The sequence below is a fragment of the Orycteropus afer genome, unplaced genomic scaffold (assembly GCF_000298275.1).
Source record: "Orycteropus afer afer isolate SDZICR_OR568_19922 unplaced genomic scaffold, OryAfe1.0 scaffold00006, whole genome shotgun sequence".
Lineage (NCBI taxonomy): Eukaryota > Metazoa > Chordata > Mammalia > Tubulidentata > Orycteropodidae > Orycteropus > Orycteropus afer.
Genome location: NW_006921593.1, coordinates 2,452,440 through 2,469,983, shown reverse-complemented (window position 1 = coordinate 2,469,983; position 17,544 = coordinate 2,452,440). Strand labels below are relative to the sequence as shown.

The 17,544-nt window shown below is 47.2% G+C and overlaps 1 protein-coding gene across 1 annotated transcript in view; it reads right to left on the bottom strand.

Annotated features, from left to right (window-relative positions):
* HIP1 (huntingtin interacting protein 1) overlaps nt 1-17,544 on the bottom strand; it is a 189,363-nt gene that overhangs the window by 26,078 nt on the left and 145,741 nt on the right. Inside the window, exons 6-9 of the mRNA XM_007940271.2 lie at nt 13,336-13,412; nt 12,786-12,847; nt 5,018-5,158; nt 481-538 (exon numbers count right to left, since the gene is read on the bottom strand). Coding sequence (XP_007938462.1) covers nt 481-538; nt 5,018-5,158; nt 12,786-12,847; nt 13,336-13,412 — 338 coding nt within the window. The remainder of the gene's footprint in view (nt 1-480; nt 539-5,017; nt 5,159-12,785; nt 12,848-13,335; nt 13,413-17,544) is intronic.

Below are 17,544 nucleotides of genomic sequence, written 5' to 3'. Positions count from 1 at the left end.
TAGACTATCAACTGACCTGCTAATGGACATGGGAGAGAGGAAATGGCACCGTCCAGATCTCAGTGGATGATGGCAGTCTTTACTGAGATAGAAAAGACTGGGGAGAAACTGTAAGTCTGGTGCAGAGATGTCAATATGCAAGTGGAGACAACGTGAGACGGATTCAGAGGGAAGGTCAAGCTAGAGGTGCATGGTTAGGAGCTGTCGGCATGTAAATGACAGGACTCAGGGAAGCCCTGAGCATAGAGCAGGTGACGACGAACGAACAAAACCTAATCCTGCTGTTTGCTTCTGGGGAATACATTCGAGAACAGCTTCCCTAGCCATTGCTTGGTATCTGCCACCATCCTCACTACTCTCCCTCACTCTGCATCCTTAAAATGTAGACGCCTTCAACATCAAATATGAACCTGTGCGTGGGTTAACGGACTGTGTAACACTCTTTGGTTCACCTTTATTTCTACCACTTGAGACACTCACTTTGTGAATTGCTCCAAGAAGCGGTCCCGGTGGCCTTGCAGGGTGTCAGCTGGGAGACCTGGAAGAATCGGAAGAGTGTGAGTTAGGGGGAAGAGCATGAGTGGAGGGGAAAACCAGAAGCATCTCTGGAAGTTGACTGTCTCATGTTCCTCCCTCGGAGCAGCTGGTGTGTTAGAACCACTGACCTTTTGGTTAGCAACCCAATGCTTTAACCACTATGCCATCAGAGGTCCTTTGGTCTAGACAGGTAGTACAATGATAAAGTATGATAATTCAAAAGAACAAAAGTGCCTCATGGATGAAAATGGTACTTTACCTCTATGTTTTGCCTCTCAAGAACCTAACCCCAGTCTAATCATGAGAAAATACCAGACAAACCTGAGCTGAGAAATTCTACAATATACCTGAGCTGTCCTCCTCAAAACTCTCAAGGTATCAAAAACCAGTAGAAGGCTGAGAAACTCATAGCCAGAGGAATCTAAGGAGACATGACAGCTAAGTGGAAAGTGGTATCCTGAGTGGGATGCTGAGACATTAGGTAAAAACTGTGGAAATCTGAATATAGCTTGGACTGTAATTAATAAATAATGCATCAGTATGGGTTCATTAATCATGACAAATGTGTCATTCTAAGATATTAAATAAACCCACAAACTTTCTTGTTCCCGGTCCCTCCCTCACTTGGCTAGTCCCTTCCTGGCTCACAGGGTCCCCCTTCTGTCACTCATCCTCAGTCTTCTTTTCAGGTGGCACCTTCCCATCAGCCTTTAAGGACGTTCTAGTCTCTGTTGTTCATAAAACCTCCTTGTTGTTGTTAGTTAGCTGCCATCAAGTCAGCCAGAGTCTTGGTAACCTCGTGTGTAACAGAGTGAAACACTGCCAAGTCCTGTGCCAGGTCCATGGTCAGCTGGCAACTGGACTGTTATGATCCAGTAACAGTGGAGGGCAGAAGATAAACTAGATGAGTGGGACCTCCTAAAAATGAAATATGTGCATCAAGAGACTTTACCAAAAAAGTAAACAGAGAACCTACAGATTGGAAAAAAAAATTATGGCAATGATATACTGGAGAAGGGACTAATCTCTAAAATTTATGGATAACTTCAACACCTCAACAACTAAAAGACAAACAATCCAAATAAAAAGTGAGCAAAGAACATGAACAGGCACTTCACCAAAGAAGACATTCAGGTGGCCAACACACACAGGAGGAGATGCTCATGATCATTTAGCCACTGTTGTTGTTGTTATGTGCTGTCGAGTCGGACCTGACTCATAGCAACCCCTCCTTGGTTTCTGAGGCAGTATCACTACGGAAGCAGACTGCCCAGCTTTCCTTCTGAGGAGCGGCTGGTGAACCACCAGCCTTCTGGTTAGCAGTCAAGCGCCTTAGGCACTATGCTACCAGAGCTCCTACTTTGGTGAGTAGCGACTGGGATCTTAAAAGCTTGCAAGCATCCATCTAGATGCAATGATGGGTCTTTCCTCATCCAGAGCAAAGAAGAATGAAGAAAACCAAAGATTCATGGAAACAATTAGTCCTAGCAACTGGTACACCATGTGATCTGCAGCCTATACAACTATGAGACCAGAAGAACTAGATGGTGCCCAGCTACCATGGTCAACCACTTGGAGGTGGATCTATGTAGGAGATCCTGGATAGAGAGGGAGAACAAAGTGGAACAAAACTCAAAATCATTTTGGAAAAAATAAAAAGGGAACAGGTTTCCTGGTCTGATAGAGCCTGGTGGAACCACTAAGACTATGGCCCCTAGTTGCCCTTCAGGTCTGGAATTGAACCCACACCTATGGCTTTCAGACAAACAAAAGACAGGCATATGTGTTGAACATGTACCTGAGGTAGATACACTCCTCAGAGAGAACAATCATGGGAGAAAGAAGGGTTGTTTATGCACAGGGAGACAGCTCAGGGGGCAGTAGTGCATGGAGGGATGGACACAGGGAAGAGGTAACTATGGGGAGGAAGCGGGAGGGAAGCTGTTGCATTGTAGTAAATTGTAGTCAGTGACATGAGACAAAGTGTATGTGAACTGCTTGTATGGGAAGTGAATTTGCTCTGTAAACTATCACCCAAATCACAATTGAAAAGAAAAGATTCACTGTCTTGGAAATCCAATGGGGGTCGCTATGAGTTGGGATTGATTTGATTGCAGTGTTTTTTTCAACTGAGATTTTAAAAGCTTGTGAGAAGCTATGGAAGACACCATCGGTCTCTTCCTGTGTGGGTCAAGTAAGAGTGAAGAAAATCAAAGACTAGAACAATTCAGTCCAAAAGATTAACAGACCACATGAGCCCCAGCCTCCACTAACCTACTACTGACCACTCTGATCGGGATTACAACAGACGGTCCTGGGCAGAGTGGGAGAAAAGTGTAGAACAAAACTCTAAATCATTAAAAAGACCAGGCTTACTGGGCTGAGACTGGTGGAACCTGAGGCTGTGGCCCTTAGATCCCTTTCAGACCAGGGACTGAACCACTCCCAGAGGCCACCTTTAAGCCAAACAATAGAGGGGCCTATCAAGTGAACAGTAACACCCTTGAGGAACCTGCTCCTCACAACCATCAACCACACGAGAACAGATGGGCAGTGTTTTCTCAAAAACAGAGCTCAGAAGGCAGAAGGGATGGGAAAGAAACACAAGTGACAAATGGGAATGGGGAACCCAGGGAGGAAGTGGGAAGAGTGCTGTTACACGGCCGGGACTGCAACCAATGGCACAAAATGTGGATCAGCTGTTGGATGGGAAAGGAATTGGCTCTGTAAACTTTCACCCAAACCACAATAGTGTTCAAAAACACTCAAAACAAAGCGGAAAGGTAACAGAGGAAACTAGTCTGGGGGAGTAATGTATGGCACCTGACCTTACGATATGTGCAACTTTTCTATAAATGTAAAACTATCCTGAAATTAAGTTTGGTTTTTCAAAAACGTAGACTCTATCAAGTACCCCTCCTACCTTCTTCTCAGCTACACAGTTCCCCTGCCCAGAGGCAAACCACGTGGGTATAGTGTATTGCAGAAGTGACTTTAAACCCAAATACTTAATCAGCTCCCTCTTCCCACAACTCAGGAGCCCTGGTTATGTAGTGGTCAAGGCACTTGGCTGTTAACCAAAAAGTCAGTGGTTCAAACCCACCAACTGCTCTATGAAAGAAAGATGAGGCAGTCTGTTTCTGCAGAGAAACCCAATGGTGGTCCCTATGAGTCAAAATCGACAGTGAGTTTGGTTTAGTTTTTGGTCTCACAACTCAAAGAGCTCTGGTAGTACAGTGCTTAAGGCACTGAGTCGCTAACCAAAAGGCTGGTGGTTCTAACCTACCAGCTGCTCTACTGGAGAAGGATGAGGCAGTTCTACTCTGTCCTTTAGGGTCACAATGAGGATGCCCTGCTGGGCCAGCTGGGTCCCACAGCAGTTCAGGAACAACGAGAAGCTCTCCTGCATTCTGAACTTCTAGTCACCGCCTCCCTGCATTCTGAACCTCTAGTCACCGCCTCTCTTCTGGAAGTCTGTCCACCTCTGTTTTCTTCCACCATGCTCACTTACTCCAAAGCATTTCCAACTGTTACACAGCAAATCCCAACCTTCCCTCCATGACGCTAACTAATCAGAGTACTGCTGCTTCCCTTGCCTTGTCTACGTCACCCATCTCGTTCTTTGTCAATGGCCATAGTTACAGAGTATCTGTTGGCCTATACATCTAAGATGCATCCTGGTCCTTCCTGGATCATAATTCTTTGCTAGTATCCATTTGTGTCTTGATTTTTCTTGGTTTCCCACCATCCCCATGCTGTGTATGTATCTATACTTCACAGTGGCTACCTTAGAGTATGGTCCAGGAAATTCCCACATCATATTCATCTTGGTGTACATACAACAGACCCACCAAAAAAAAAAAAAATTAAAAAAAAGCAGACTCAGAAACCTAGCAGACCCACTAACACAGATGCTGTGGGAACAAGGCTCAGACACATCATTTTAAACAACAAGGCTGTAAGAGTATAAGAGCTTCTACAAGACTTACAGTTTTTGAACTACGTTCTGCTAAGGAATCCTAGCGATCTGCAGCTAGCAATGGAGAGCCCTTTGGGCAACTCTGATTTATATCTGACAGTTCTCCATAAAATCCCATTTGTACAAAGGCATGTGTTGGTAGACAGTCTGGAACCACTGCTCTAGATCACGTGGGTCTAGATCAGGACCAGGTTGACTCTTGCTTTTGTGGTTCCTAGCACACATCACGTATGTGAGAGTGTGTCTGTGTTGGAAGGTGCGGTGGTAAGGCTAGAGGCTGAAGGGGAGGGCCGTCCAGGGACACTGCTATGAGCCAGATGCTTTCCTTCCTGGGTCCTGCTCTTCTCTTCTCAAGATGCCCAAGGGGCTCCAGGAGCACTTGGAACAGAAGCAGAAAGCCAAGGACCCTGAGAGGGGCTGCATTTCTCCAGGGACAGGCTCAGGCTGTGACCTTCTGCTGGCCAGAAGCTCCCAGGGAAAGACTCAGCCCTGTGTACTCACAGGAGTGGAGTTTGAAGAGAAGCTTGACGGTGTAGTCATAGAGGTGGCTGCAGTCCAGGATGACCTGGATCAGCGGGGCGAGGCGGCACTGCCCCGCTGTCGTCACTGACACGGAGCGGGACATGTCCAAGGAGTTGAACACTAGGAAACAAACGGGGGGAGGTGAGAGCCGGCAGAGCTAAGAAATTAGAGGTCATCTCAGAGGGGCAGGAGGACCTACTCTGTACGTTATCTAATGTAACTCATTTAACTTTTTTTTTAAGTTTTATTGTGATTTGGGTTAAAGTTTATAGAGCAAATTCATTTTTCATACAGCAGTTTGCATACACTTTGTCTCGTGACGTTGACTGCAATTTCCCACAATGCAACAGCTCTCTTTCCACTTCCTCCCCATAGTTACTTCTTCCCTGTGTCCATCCCTCCATGCACTCCTGCCGCCTGAGCTGTCTCCCTGTGCATACATAGCCCTTTTTTCTCTCATGTTTGTTCTCTCCAAAGAATGTATCTACCTCAGGTAAATGTTCAAACTCCTATGCCTGTCTTTTGTTTGGCTGGAAGCCACAGGAGTGGGTTCAATTCCAGACCTGAAGGGCAGCTAGGGGCCAAAGTCTTAGTGGTTCCACCAGGCTCTATCAGACCAGCAAACCTGGCCCCTTTTCTTTTATGATTCTGAGTAATGTAACTCATTTAACTCTTAAAACACCCTGTGAAATAAGTAAAGGCATCCCTGTTATAAAGGTGAAGAAACTGAAGGTAAGTAACATAAAGGACGTGACAAAACCAAGAAGTGGTTTTGCTGAGAGGTGGCAAGTTCAAAGACAGACAGCCTCTGTGGCCAACAACAGCTGGACCAGGAGATTTGATCTTGACAGTTAACATGCTTGGTGTGTTGTAAGCAACTGACAGGCTGTGCTTTGTGCAGAATGTGGTGTAGCCAAGGGTAGGTGATCTGCTCACAGCCCAGGGGTGCTCCCAGAATGGGGGAGAATCAGATCCCTCCTGTCTCTGAGCAGCTTTACAGTCCCTGTCCCCAGCCTGATCAGCTGGACACAGCTGATCTAGAAGTTTCTGATTTAACAGGTGATGGGTGACTGCTCAAGGGAAGCCCGTGGTTTTATGGGGAATGAGAATTTCAGGACTGACATTCCTTCCCATGCACGACATCAGTCAGACGGTGAGCCCAGATCCTGGGAAGCACCCAATCTGATGGTGACAAGAGTCCACATGTGGGGAGAATACCAAACATGGAAAGGAGGAGTTCAGCCTTGGGCTTCCTGGTGGTCGACCAGTCAAGACACCATCATTGACCACAGGGCTCTTGGGACATCCAAAGCCAGGCTGTGCAAGAGCCGTGGGTGGACAACTGAAGAACCCATGAAGGGTAAGGCAAGGGGCTGAAAGCAGCACAAGACCACCAGGACCCAAGGCTGACGGAAGTCCTTGAGGAAGCCAACATGAGAATCATCCTCCATGCTCCCAAGTTCCAAACAAGTTTCTCCAATTTATTGCTCCACAGACCCCCCTACATTAACTCCCTGCCCCGGATCCTTGCCCCAGCAACTGGTTGCTCAGCTCACACCACTGGCCTGGGGTGATGTTCCTTCCTGCACTGGCTGCCGCCCACTGTCTCTGGAGACTCCACACGGGGCCAGAAGTAAAATGACCTTCCCATAGTCCTGCACTGACCTGAATGGCCACCCTCAGAGGAAAGACTGGAGTTGCTGCTTGTTTTCTGATTGCTCTAATGCCTGCTAACTGGGTTAGTCTGCAGCTGAAAAAATCCCAAACTGTTCTAATGAAAAGGCAGCTTTACTTCTTGATGGGAGCTCTGGTAGCCTAGTGCCTAAGGCACTAGACTGCTAACCAGGAGGTTGGCGGTTCAAACCCACCAGCAACTCCTTGGAAGGAAGGCTGGGCAATCTACTTCCATAGTGATGCTGCCTTGGAAACCCAAGGAAGGGTTGCTATGAGTTGGGTCCGACTCGATAACAACAACAACAACAACAACAACAACTTCTTGATACAAATTAAAGGCAGCTGTCAAGGCAAGCTGGCCACCCCCCCCCCCAAGCCTACTGGCTTTCCTAAGCTCCCTCCCTGTCAAGGGATCACAGCCTGACTGCTCCCTCCCAGCCTGCCCTCTGCTTCCCCACCGCCTTCCTGGAACATCCTCAAGGCACATGGTACACCCAGAAGAGTATGACCGAGGACACGCCGTCTCCACCTCTTTGCCTCTGATTCCTCTGCTGTAAAAATGCAGGGGACTGTGGTAGTAAATAAAGAGCTCTGCAAGTATAGTGGGTAAGGCATCTGGCTGCTAACCAGAAGGTCAGCAGTTCAAACCCATTAGCTGCTCTGCAGAAGGAAGATGGGACAATCTATTTCTACAGATTCACAGCCTTGGAAACTCAACAGAGGTCACTATGAGTCAGAACTGGCTCGATGGCAGTGCGTTTGTTTGTTTTGTTTGTGATCGTAAGTAAGGGTCTTGTAAAATAAAAATGAGAACAGCATTGTGCAGTGGTTTTCAACTTTGGCCTTGAGACTGGTTAGCATCACATGAGGAAATTCACAAACTATTGCCTGCCAACAACCCCATGCCATTCTGATTTAATTGGTCTAGGGTAGGGTTGGGACATGAGTATTTTTCATTAGCTCCCAGGTGGTTATAATGTGCAGCCAGAGTTGGAAAGCACTGGGGCAGTGTTTCCCACACTTCAGTGGGTCTCAAGCACCAGCCCGCATCAGAATCACTGCGTGCAGGGCCATCCGACAGAATTCTGTGACGACGGAAACGTTCTGTGTCTGTATCATCCAATACGCTAGCTACAGGTGGCACGTGGGCTGTGGCTGAGTGCCATCAAGGGCGTGACTTTTTAACATTATTTCATTTTAACTCAAAATGAAATATAAACAACCCACACATGGCTAGTGGCCACTGGACTGGAGTGTAGACCCAGAGGGCTTGTTGAAACACAGATCTCTGGCAAACCAACTTGGTCTGTACACTTTACTCAAATCACAACCAAAAGTTAATAAATCAATCAATGGAATACAGGTTGCTGGGCTCCACCCCCAGAAATTCTGACTCAGTTGGTGTGAGGTGGAGCTCCTGGGCGGTGCAGATCCCCAAAAGGCTGGAGGGTCGAGTCCACGCAGAGGTGCATTGGAAGAAAGGCCTGGTGACATAGTTCTGGAAAAACCAGTCACTGAAAGCCCTGCGGAGAGAGTTCTGCTCTGACCCAAGAGGCCGCTGGGAACCGTACCTGACTCCCTCGAGGGCAGCTGTATGCTAGGTCTGGGGTAGGGCCCAGGTATCTGCATCTCTAACCAGCTCCCAGGTGATGCTGAAGCTGCTGGTCTGGGAGCCACACTCTGAGAACCACTGAAAGTGCTCACAATAAATGCTAACTGCAGTTGCCCCTGTATCTCCCACAGCAACGAAACCAGGCTATGACACCCTTCTGAGGGTAGGGGTTGGAACCCTCCAGGGTCACAGAGTAGAACTCAAAGGCCGGGGAGACTGGCTCAAGAGGGTTTCATCCAGCTGGAGTGGTGCCTTAGGCCTGTTTCGGATGGCGAACAGGCCCTTCTTGACGCTGTTCTCCCAACAGCAGTTCTCGATTTTCATGATATTCAAGACGCGGGTGATGGGGGCGTGGAGGAGGGAATGGAGGAGAGAGTTCCCGACTCCACATCAGTGCCTTCTCGGGGACAACACCATGGAAGGATCTGTGCAGAGACCTGGCTTTAACCAAAGCTACCTCTACTTTAACCAAAAACCAAAACCAAACTCACTGCCATTGAGGCGATTATTGACTCATGGTGACTCCTCTTTGGGTTTCCGAGGCAGTATCTCTACGGAAGTAGATTGCCCAACCTTCCTTCCGAGGAGTGGTTGGTGGGTTTGAACCTCCAGCATTCTGGTTAGCAGTCAAGTGCCTTAGGCACTACGCCACCAGAGCTCCTAGAGGACATTATACTGAGGGCAATGAGTCAATCACAAAAGGACCAATATTGTATGAAACAACTACTGTAGAAAATCAAGGTAAGTTTTACAATACACAGAAAGAAATATTCCTTGAGGGTTATCATGGGTGGGAGAGTAATGGAAGGTAAGTCATGACTGAAGAGTTGATACATGTTAATTAGGTTAAAAGGCAATATTCAGCAAGGGGGAGGCCAGCACAAAGCCTTCAAGGCAAAGGAAGACCCTGGGAGGAGTGCAGGATTTAAAGGCAACAGAGGAAAATACCACTACATCCACAATCCTGCAGTAACAGTAATAACAATAAGCTATGAGTGGACACGTAGATACACATGCAAGTTGAACAGGTATGGGAAGGTGAATGGAACTACACCCATGAATATATAGAGATTTGACAGGGGCTGTTTCTACACATGTGTTTATATATGTTGCAAATGTATCTCTGAATATAGTAGAGTATGCAGGGAACAAAGTTATGAAAACTTCTCAGGTGTAACTACACATCTTGAGGGAATGAGTGGTGGGCAGGGGCTCAGGACCATAGTCTTAGAAGACATCAAGGTCAATTGGCACAACACAGTCCACAAAGACGATGTTCTACATCCTACTTTGGTGAATAGCAACTAGACTCTTAAAAGCTTGTGAGTGACCTTGTAAGATGCAACTATTGGTCTTTCCCCTTCTGGAGCAAAGAAGAATGAAAAAAAAAAAAAAAAATCAAACGATGCAAGGAAATAATTAGTCCAAAGGACTAATGGACATGAACCCCAGCCTCCAGAACCCTAGCCCAGAAGAACGAGCCGCTACACAGCCGCCACTGCCGACAGCTCTGAAAGGAACCACAGTAGGAGGTGTGGACTGGGAGAATATAATACAAAACTCAAAATCACAAAGACGACCAGGCTTAGTGGGCTGACTGACAAAGACTGGTGAAACCCGAGAATAAGAAGCCTGGACCCAAACTCACTCCCAGGGGTCAACTTTCAGCCGAACAACAGACAAGCCTACAAGATGGACAGTAACACCAGGGAGCACGTACTCCTTAGAACAAGCAACCATACGAGATCAAAATGGCAGCATTAGTCTGGGAGAGAGCTCAGAAGGCAGGATGGGACAGGAAAGAATGAGTGGAAATGGAAAGCATAGGGACGAAGTGGGAAGAGGGGGTTACATGGTGGGGGTTACAGTGAATGTCCTAAGTATGAACTGCAGCATGGAAAACCAATGTGCTCTGTAAACCTTCACCCAAGTCACCAAAACAGCATTAAAAAACCCAGCCACCGAAACCTCTATGGGGCACAGCTCTAATCTGACAAATGTGGGGTTGGATGAATCAGAATTCACAATTTTTTTTTTTTAAAGTATTTGCTGTTCCAATGAATACATAAGAAACAAAACAAAAAATTCACAGCCACCGAGTCGATTCCAACTCATAGCAACCCTGCAGGACAGACTGAAACTTCTCATAGTGTTTCCAGGGCTGCAAATCTTCATGGAGCAGACTGCCTCATCTTTCTCCCGTCAAACAGCTGGTGGGTTCAACCTTTTGGTTAGCAGCTGAATGCTTTAACCACGGGCCACCAGAGCACCTTGAACATATCAAAGGAAGTTGGAATTTACAGAGTCTCTGTCTTTTATGGCAGTCGAAGCCATAAGTTGTTATTAGATGTCATCGAGTCAGTTCTGCCTTATTGTACAACAGAAGGAAACACTGTCCGGTCCTGTGCCAACTTCACACTCATTGCTGTGTTTGAGCCCATTGTTGTAGCCAGTGAGTCAATGCATCTTGTTCAGGGTCTTCCCTCAACTCAACCTACATGATGTTCTTCTCCAGGGACCGGTCTCTTCTGATAATATGCCCAAAGTACGTGGGATGAAGTCTCACCACCCTCACTCCTAAGGAGCATTCTGGCTGTACTTCTTCCAACACAGATTTGTTTGCTCTTCTGGTAGTCTGTAGTATATACAATACTCTTTGCCCATATCACAATTCAAATGCATCAATTCTTCATCGGTCTTCCTTATTCACTGTCCAGCTTTTACATGCATATGAGGCTACTGAAAATATGACTGAAGTCACTAAGGTGGCATGGGCCAGGCACACCTTAGTCCTCAAGGTGACATCTTTGCTTTTTAACATGTTTAAGAGGTCTCTTAAGGCAGAATTGCCCAATGAATTGATTTCTTAACTGCTGCTTCCATGGTCGTTGATTGTGGATCCAAGTAAAATGAGATCCTTGGCAATTTTAATCTTTTCTCCATTTATCATGGTGTCGCTTATGTCCTACTGTGAGGATTTTTGTTTTCTTTATGCTGAGGTGTGATCTATACTGAAGGTTATAGTCTTTTAGATCTTCATCAGTAATCACTTTAAGTTCTGTTTGCTTTCAGCAAGCAAGGTTGTGTTATCTGCGTATCACAGGTTGTTAGTAAGTCTTCCTCCAATCCTAATGCCGTGTTCTTCACATAGTCCAGCTTCTTGGATTATCTGCTCAGCATACAGATTGAATAAGTATGGTGAAAGGATACAACCCCGACACACACCTTTCATGATTTTAAACCACACGGTATCCTCTTGTTCTGTTTGAATGACTGCCTCTTGGTCTATATACATACAGGTTCTGCATGAGCACAATTAAGTGTTCTGGAATTTCCATTCTTTTCGATGTCATCTGTAATTTGTTATGATCCATACAGTCAAATGCCTTTGTATAGTCAATGAAACAGGTAAACACCTTTCTGATATTCTCTGCTTTCAGGCAAGATCCATCTGGCATCAGCAATGATCTCTCGGTTCCATGCCCTCTTCTGAATCCACCTTGAATTTCTTGCAACTCCCTGTCAGTGTATTGCTACAACCATTTTTGGATTACCCTCAGCAAAATTTTACTGGCATGTGGTATTAATGATATTATTAGATAACTTCGGCATTCTTTTGAATGAATAACCTTCTTTTTGAATGGGCACAAATACGGATCTCTTCTGGCTGGTTAACCAGAAAGCCCCAAGAGTCCACATGCTGAAGAGGCTGCCCTGATGCTGCGTGAGTATTTGGAACTCACTCTTTTGGAGTTGGACATTCTTGTGGAACAAGTAGAATCTTAGAAAATTGGCTCTTACCTTCCCCAGGGAAAGGAGAGGGAGCCAGGCTGGGAGTTGTGGGGAAGGGGAGACAATGGAGAGAAGGGGACCAGCTCCCTCCTTCCCTCCTTCCTTAGTCCTTAATCCGGGAAGGGCCAGGGACTGATGGCTTGGAGGCTCCAGCACTCCAGCACTCCCAGCTCTGGAGGCAGAGCAGGGCTTCATGGGGCTCACACGTGGACTTGGGTGACAACCAAACTCAACCAGCTTTCTCCCACGGCTGCCAACAAACAGCAGACACGAGCCTGTCGTTCTGAGCAGAAGTCAATCCTGAGCGTGGGCCCAGCTCCAGGCAGCAGTCAGGGCTGTGCCAAAGGACCAGCCAGGGCCTGAAGTCTGGCAGAGGGCTGGCTTGTCTTTAGCCTCTTGGAGGCCCAGGCTTTAGGAGGGAGCCACCAGGATTATTCCTACTCGGACATGAACTCACCGGCTCCGAAAACATCCAGGAGCTCCTGCCCACTCCAGGCATGAGGAACTGCGCGCAGAGACAAGGCTGTGCAGAGCTCCATTTTCCAGCCCCTTGTGCTGCAAGACTTGTAGGGAGGGAGAGGCTAGGCTGACCGATCAAAGCAGAGAAGGAGTCTGGGAACCGGCAATTCCCATGGCAGCCTGGGCCAAATGGGAGGGAAAGAGACTCACCCGTTTGGAAGAGGTTTAGCTCACACTCCAGGTAGTCAAACATCTCCACTGTTAACTGGAAACTGGACCCGAGAGGAAAGAAAGCATGATTATACTCCATGGCCCCAGAACAGTCTTACTTGTCCCTCACCACCTTTGTATCATACCATGGTCCCATCCCCCAGTAAACACACACACACACACACACACACACACTTTAATTCTTAGCCTCCCCCCAGGAGGTTTTAAGGGCCTTATAGCCCACTGAGGACTAAGGACAGTATAGCAGTAAGGACAGTGGTAACAGCAAAAGGAGAGAAGAGACACCAGGGTTGGGGTGGGTTGACTTGGAGGGTGGAGGTAAAATAGAGAAGCCAGCCTTGGGGTGTGAGACAGCCTGGCAGAGTTCCAGCCACGGCACAAACAGGAAGTGACCCCACCCACCCCAGGGGTGGTTTTAGTCTCCGCCCACATCACTCCCATCATGCCCTCCATGACCCTAATGGGAAGTGATGGCACCTACCAAAGCTTTTTCCCTCACTGGGTCTAGAGCATGAGAAGGGCCACTTACAAGTTGTTAACATCACTTTCTCCAGCGTCATCCAGCTGTCGGTCACTCATCTGGAGGTTGCCTGGAAACCTGGGATTCTGAAAGGGAAGCAGAGGCAGAAGTCAGACTAGGACGCCGCAGGAGCTCTCTAGCCCAAGCAAGCCAACATCAGAGCCAGCCTCATCTTTCTCCCAAGGAGTGGCTGTGGGTTCAAACTGCCGACCTTTGGGCTAGGAGCCAAATGCTTTAACTACTGCACCACCAGAGCACCCTTCATCTCCACCAAAGGCCATGCAATTTCGGTTATAAGTCCATCTGCCTATACCAGGCACACAACAAATATGGTGACCCAAGCCCTAGTCTTTTCAGTCACCTCAAATGCGTGTGAAAGCTGGACAATGAATTAGGAAGACCCAAGAAGAAGTGATGGCTTTGAATCGTGGTGTTGGTGCCAAATACTGAATATTCCATGGACTGCCAGAATAGCTACCAAATCTATCTTGGAGGAACTAAGGCTGAATGCTGCTCCTTAGAAACGAGAATGGCCAGACTTCATCTCTGGTGCTTTGATCATGATGTCAAAAGGGACTAGTCCTTGGAGGACATCATGCTTGGTAAAGTAGAGGGTCATGGCCTCTGGTTCTGGGCCTGAACTTGGTTCCCGAGTCCCACTGGGCACTCCATGCCCACACCTCTCTGTCCTTGGGTAACAGAGCCTACACGCAGGGCTCTCCGGCCACCGTGACTCTCCTTCTTCACTGTCCTCATGGTGGTTCCTACACTTCCTCTTCCCAGCCTGTTATTCTTCTAGATCTTTCAAGGAAGCCTTCAACCTCAAACACGCACAGAAGACTCAGTACACTGACTTTAACTTAAATCCGCCCCTCCCAAAAGGACAGTGCAGCCTTCTGGAGTGATGGGTGCTCATTTCCCATGATTCCATTTACAGCTAGGATGTGTGGTCAGCATTCTTCTAGGGTCCCAGTGTTTCTCCATGTCACATAAAATGGCTCTTGCTTGAAGGTTCATTCGATTCAGTTATTCCTGCTCTGAATGGCCTTATCACTGGGATCTGCCAATCTCCTGGTCACTACCCTGTAGTCACCCAAGTCTCTATCACCTGGGTCAGAGGCTTCCTTTAGCCCTGTGACATCCTTAATTTTAGACACATTTGTCTCTACTCCAGTTACTTATACTTGTGGCCCAACCCTGGACCTTGCCATCACCTAGAATTGTCCCTCAACAGACTTCTCCATGGCAGCATGTCACTCTGATGGTGACATCTCGCCCTGCCAGCCCGCTCCCTCCTTTATGCCCACTGCCCCTGGTCTGTCTTTATTGCTCCCTTTTCTCTCAGTCTGTCGGCCCCTCTTGGTCATGTTTACCTCCTTGCTCTACCTGGACTTCACCACTGGTGGCTGGTCCCGTTCTCCCATACGCTGGTCTTTCCACCGTCTTGCAGATGAAACCAGTTGACCTGGATCCTTTTCACATCTGTGTGCTAACTGCCTTGGAGAACAGCTCACAGCCGCTGTTACTATTAAACAGTGCTCCGAAAAGTCCCTGCAATGGCTCTTGACTGACTGCCTTTTCCTTCCATAACGGTTCACAAAACTGGTGCCCGATTCCTATGCTGTCATCTCAGTACGGCCCTGCTTCCTTCATCACATGGAAACGGCTGCCAACCTTTTGGCTAGTAGTCAAGCACTTTAACCACTGAGTCACCAAGGCTCCTGAATCTGAATTAGATAATTAGATGCTCCCTCATGGTTTTTTTTTTTTTTTAATTGTGATTTGGGTGAAAGTTTACAGAGCAAATTCACTTTCCATACAGCAGTTCACATACACTGTCTCCTGACACTGACCACAATTTACCACAACCCTCATATGCTTTTATACCATCTTTTGCTTCTCTCAATTACAGCAACCCTATTGCATTTGTCTTCTCCCCTTCCATCATCTCCCAAACAAAATGTAAGACTTAAGGGCGAAGACAGAGTCCTTCTTGCTTCAGAACCTGACCTAGTCATCTGAGACAATACAGTGTGTATGTGGGGGGAGGTAAGAGGGAACACAGAGCACAGTGGTTCACAGCACAGCACAGGCTTCAGTGGCCAACAGGCCTGTGTTCACATCCTGACTTCACCAGTGAGAAGCTATGTGGATAAGGGACTTAACCACTCTCTAAGCTTTATCTTCCTAGAATATAATAACAACTACTTCACAGTGTTGTTGTGAAGATTCAATAATGTTAAAAAATGCCCTTAAATAACCCATGGAAAAAAGAAGATGCTAAAAGTGATTAGAAAGTACTTTGAGATAAGTGAAAATAGAACATACCAAAACCTACGGGATGCAGTTAAAAGCAGCACTCAGAGAGAAATTTAAAGCTTTAAGTGCTTACACTTTAAAAAAAGAGCCCAAATCAATAATCTAACTTTATATTCAAAGAAGTAGAAAAAGAAGAGCTCCCTTTTCTCTCAGTCTGTCGGCCCCTCTTGGTCATGTTTACCTCCTTGCTCAAAGCTAACAAAAAGAAAGAAATAATATTAATAAATGGAAAGAATAAAGGTGAAATGAAATAGAGACTAGAAAACCAGAATCAATGAAACCAAAAGTTGGTTAGCAGAAAATATAAATAAAATTGATAAACCTTCAGCTACTCTGACCAAGAATGAGAAAGAGAAGGCTCAAATTACTAAAATAAGAAATTATGGTGAAGACATTACTACAGACTTCACAGAATTAAAAAGAAGTATAAAAGGATACTGGGAGCTCTGGTGGCATAGTGCCTAAGGCATTTGACTGTTAACCAGAAGGCTGGTGGTTCAAACCCACCACCTGCTCCTTGGAAGGAAGACTGGGCTATCTATTTCCATAGTGATATGTCCCCCTGGATAGAGCAAATGGTTTGTGCTTGGCTGCTGATCTAAAGTATGGCAGGTGACATCTAGTGACAGCATATAAGAAAGGCTGGTGATCTGCTTCTGTGATGATTACAGCCAAGAAAGGCCTGTGGGGCAGTCCCACTCTGTAATCCATGAGGCCACTTGGTGCAGTGAATTACCTGGTACGGCGTTTCTAGCCATGGCTGTGTGTCTCCGGCCAGATGACTTGGTGGAGCTATGCAAATGTAAGGTGTTTGTGGCCCACCGAAGGGGACTGGATAGCTTACCAGTAATATAAATAAGGTACACAGTGTCCTTGTAGGGGTGGAACTGCGCAAGTCAGGTATATGGAACCCTACTGTGAGGCCTGGTCAGTTTTGCCATCTTGCTAATGCGCCATCCAGAGGGAGAAAAGGGGGGATGATCTCACTACCATCAAGAAAGAACAGCCCCAAGTGGAGCATGTCATTGGACCCGAGACCCCTGTGCCGAGATGACAGCAGAGACAGAGGCAGCAGAACCGAGAGAGACTGGCATGAGACATCACAGTGGGCCTCCTGGACTTTGGAGCAAGAAAGCTGAATGCCTCTGGGCAGGAGGCTTGCTGGTAGAGTGCGGTACACCTGTCAGCACAGCTCAAAGAGCTCTGTCATACCCAAGCAGGGTGCAGGCCAGGCTGCGAGGCCAGGGGCCAAAGAAGTGTGCCTGAGGGCCTGGCAGAGAAGAGGCTGTTCTGATCAAAGGAACTGTATACCAAGCACATTCCTGAACCCGAACTGTAATCTGTTACTTCCCCAATAAACCACAAAATCATGAGCCACTGCAATGAAGCGTGCAACCCAGCAGAAAAGCAGAGAGGCCAGGGGAGGGATGGCTGGTGTCGGAATCGGCGAAAAGGGTGGTGGCGTCTGGCCTCGTAGGAATCAGCCTTGGGCTGCTGATTGTGATTCCGTCTCCCTCTCATGAGGTTTGAGGTCAGCGGATGCCGCCCCATGTCCTCTCTTTTGTAGCTGCCATACATAAGAACTCACTACAGCAAAGGGCTTGTTTTTCTGGTTTTATTGACAATTGGAGAGTCCGTGGGTGGGACAAATGGTTAATGTGTTTGTCTCCTAACCATAAGATCGGTGGTTCAAGTCCTCCCAGAGGGGCCTGGAAAGAAAGGCCTGGCAATCTGCTTTTAAAAATCAGCCACTGGAAACCCCGTGGAGCTCGGCTGCACTCTGACACCAGGGGATTGGCCGGGGTTGGAATCAATTCAACAACTGGTTACCAGCAGCCGTCTGCCAACAAACAGATAAACTGGATGAAATGGACAACTTTCTGGAAACACACAAACTCC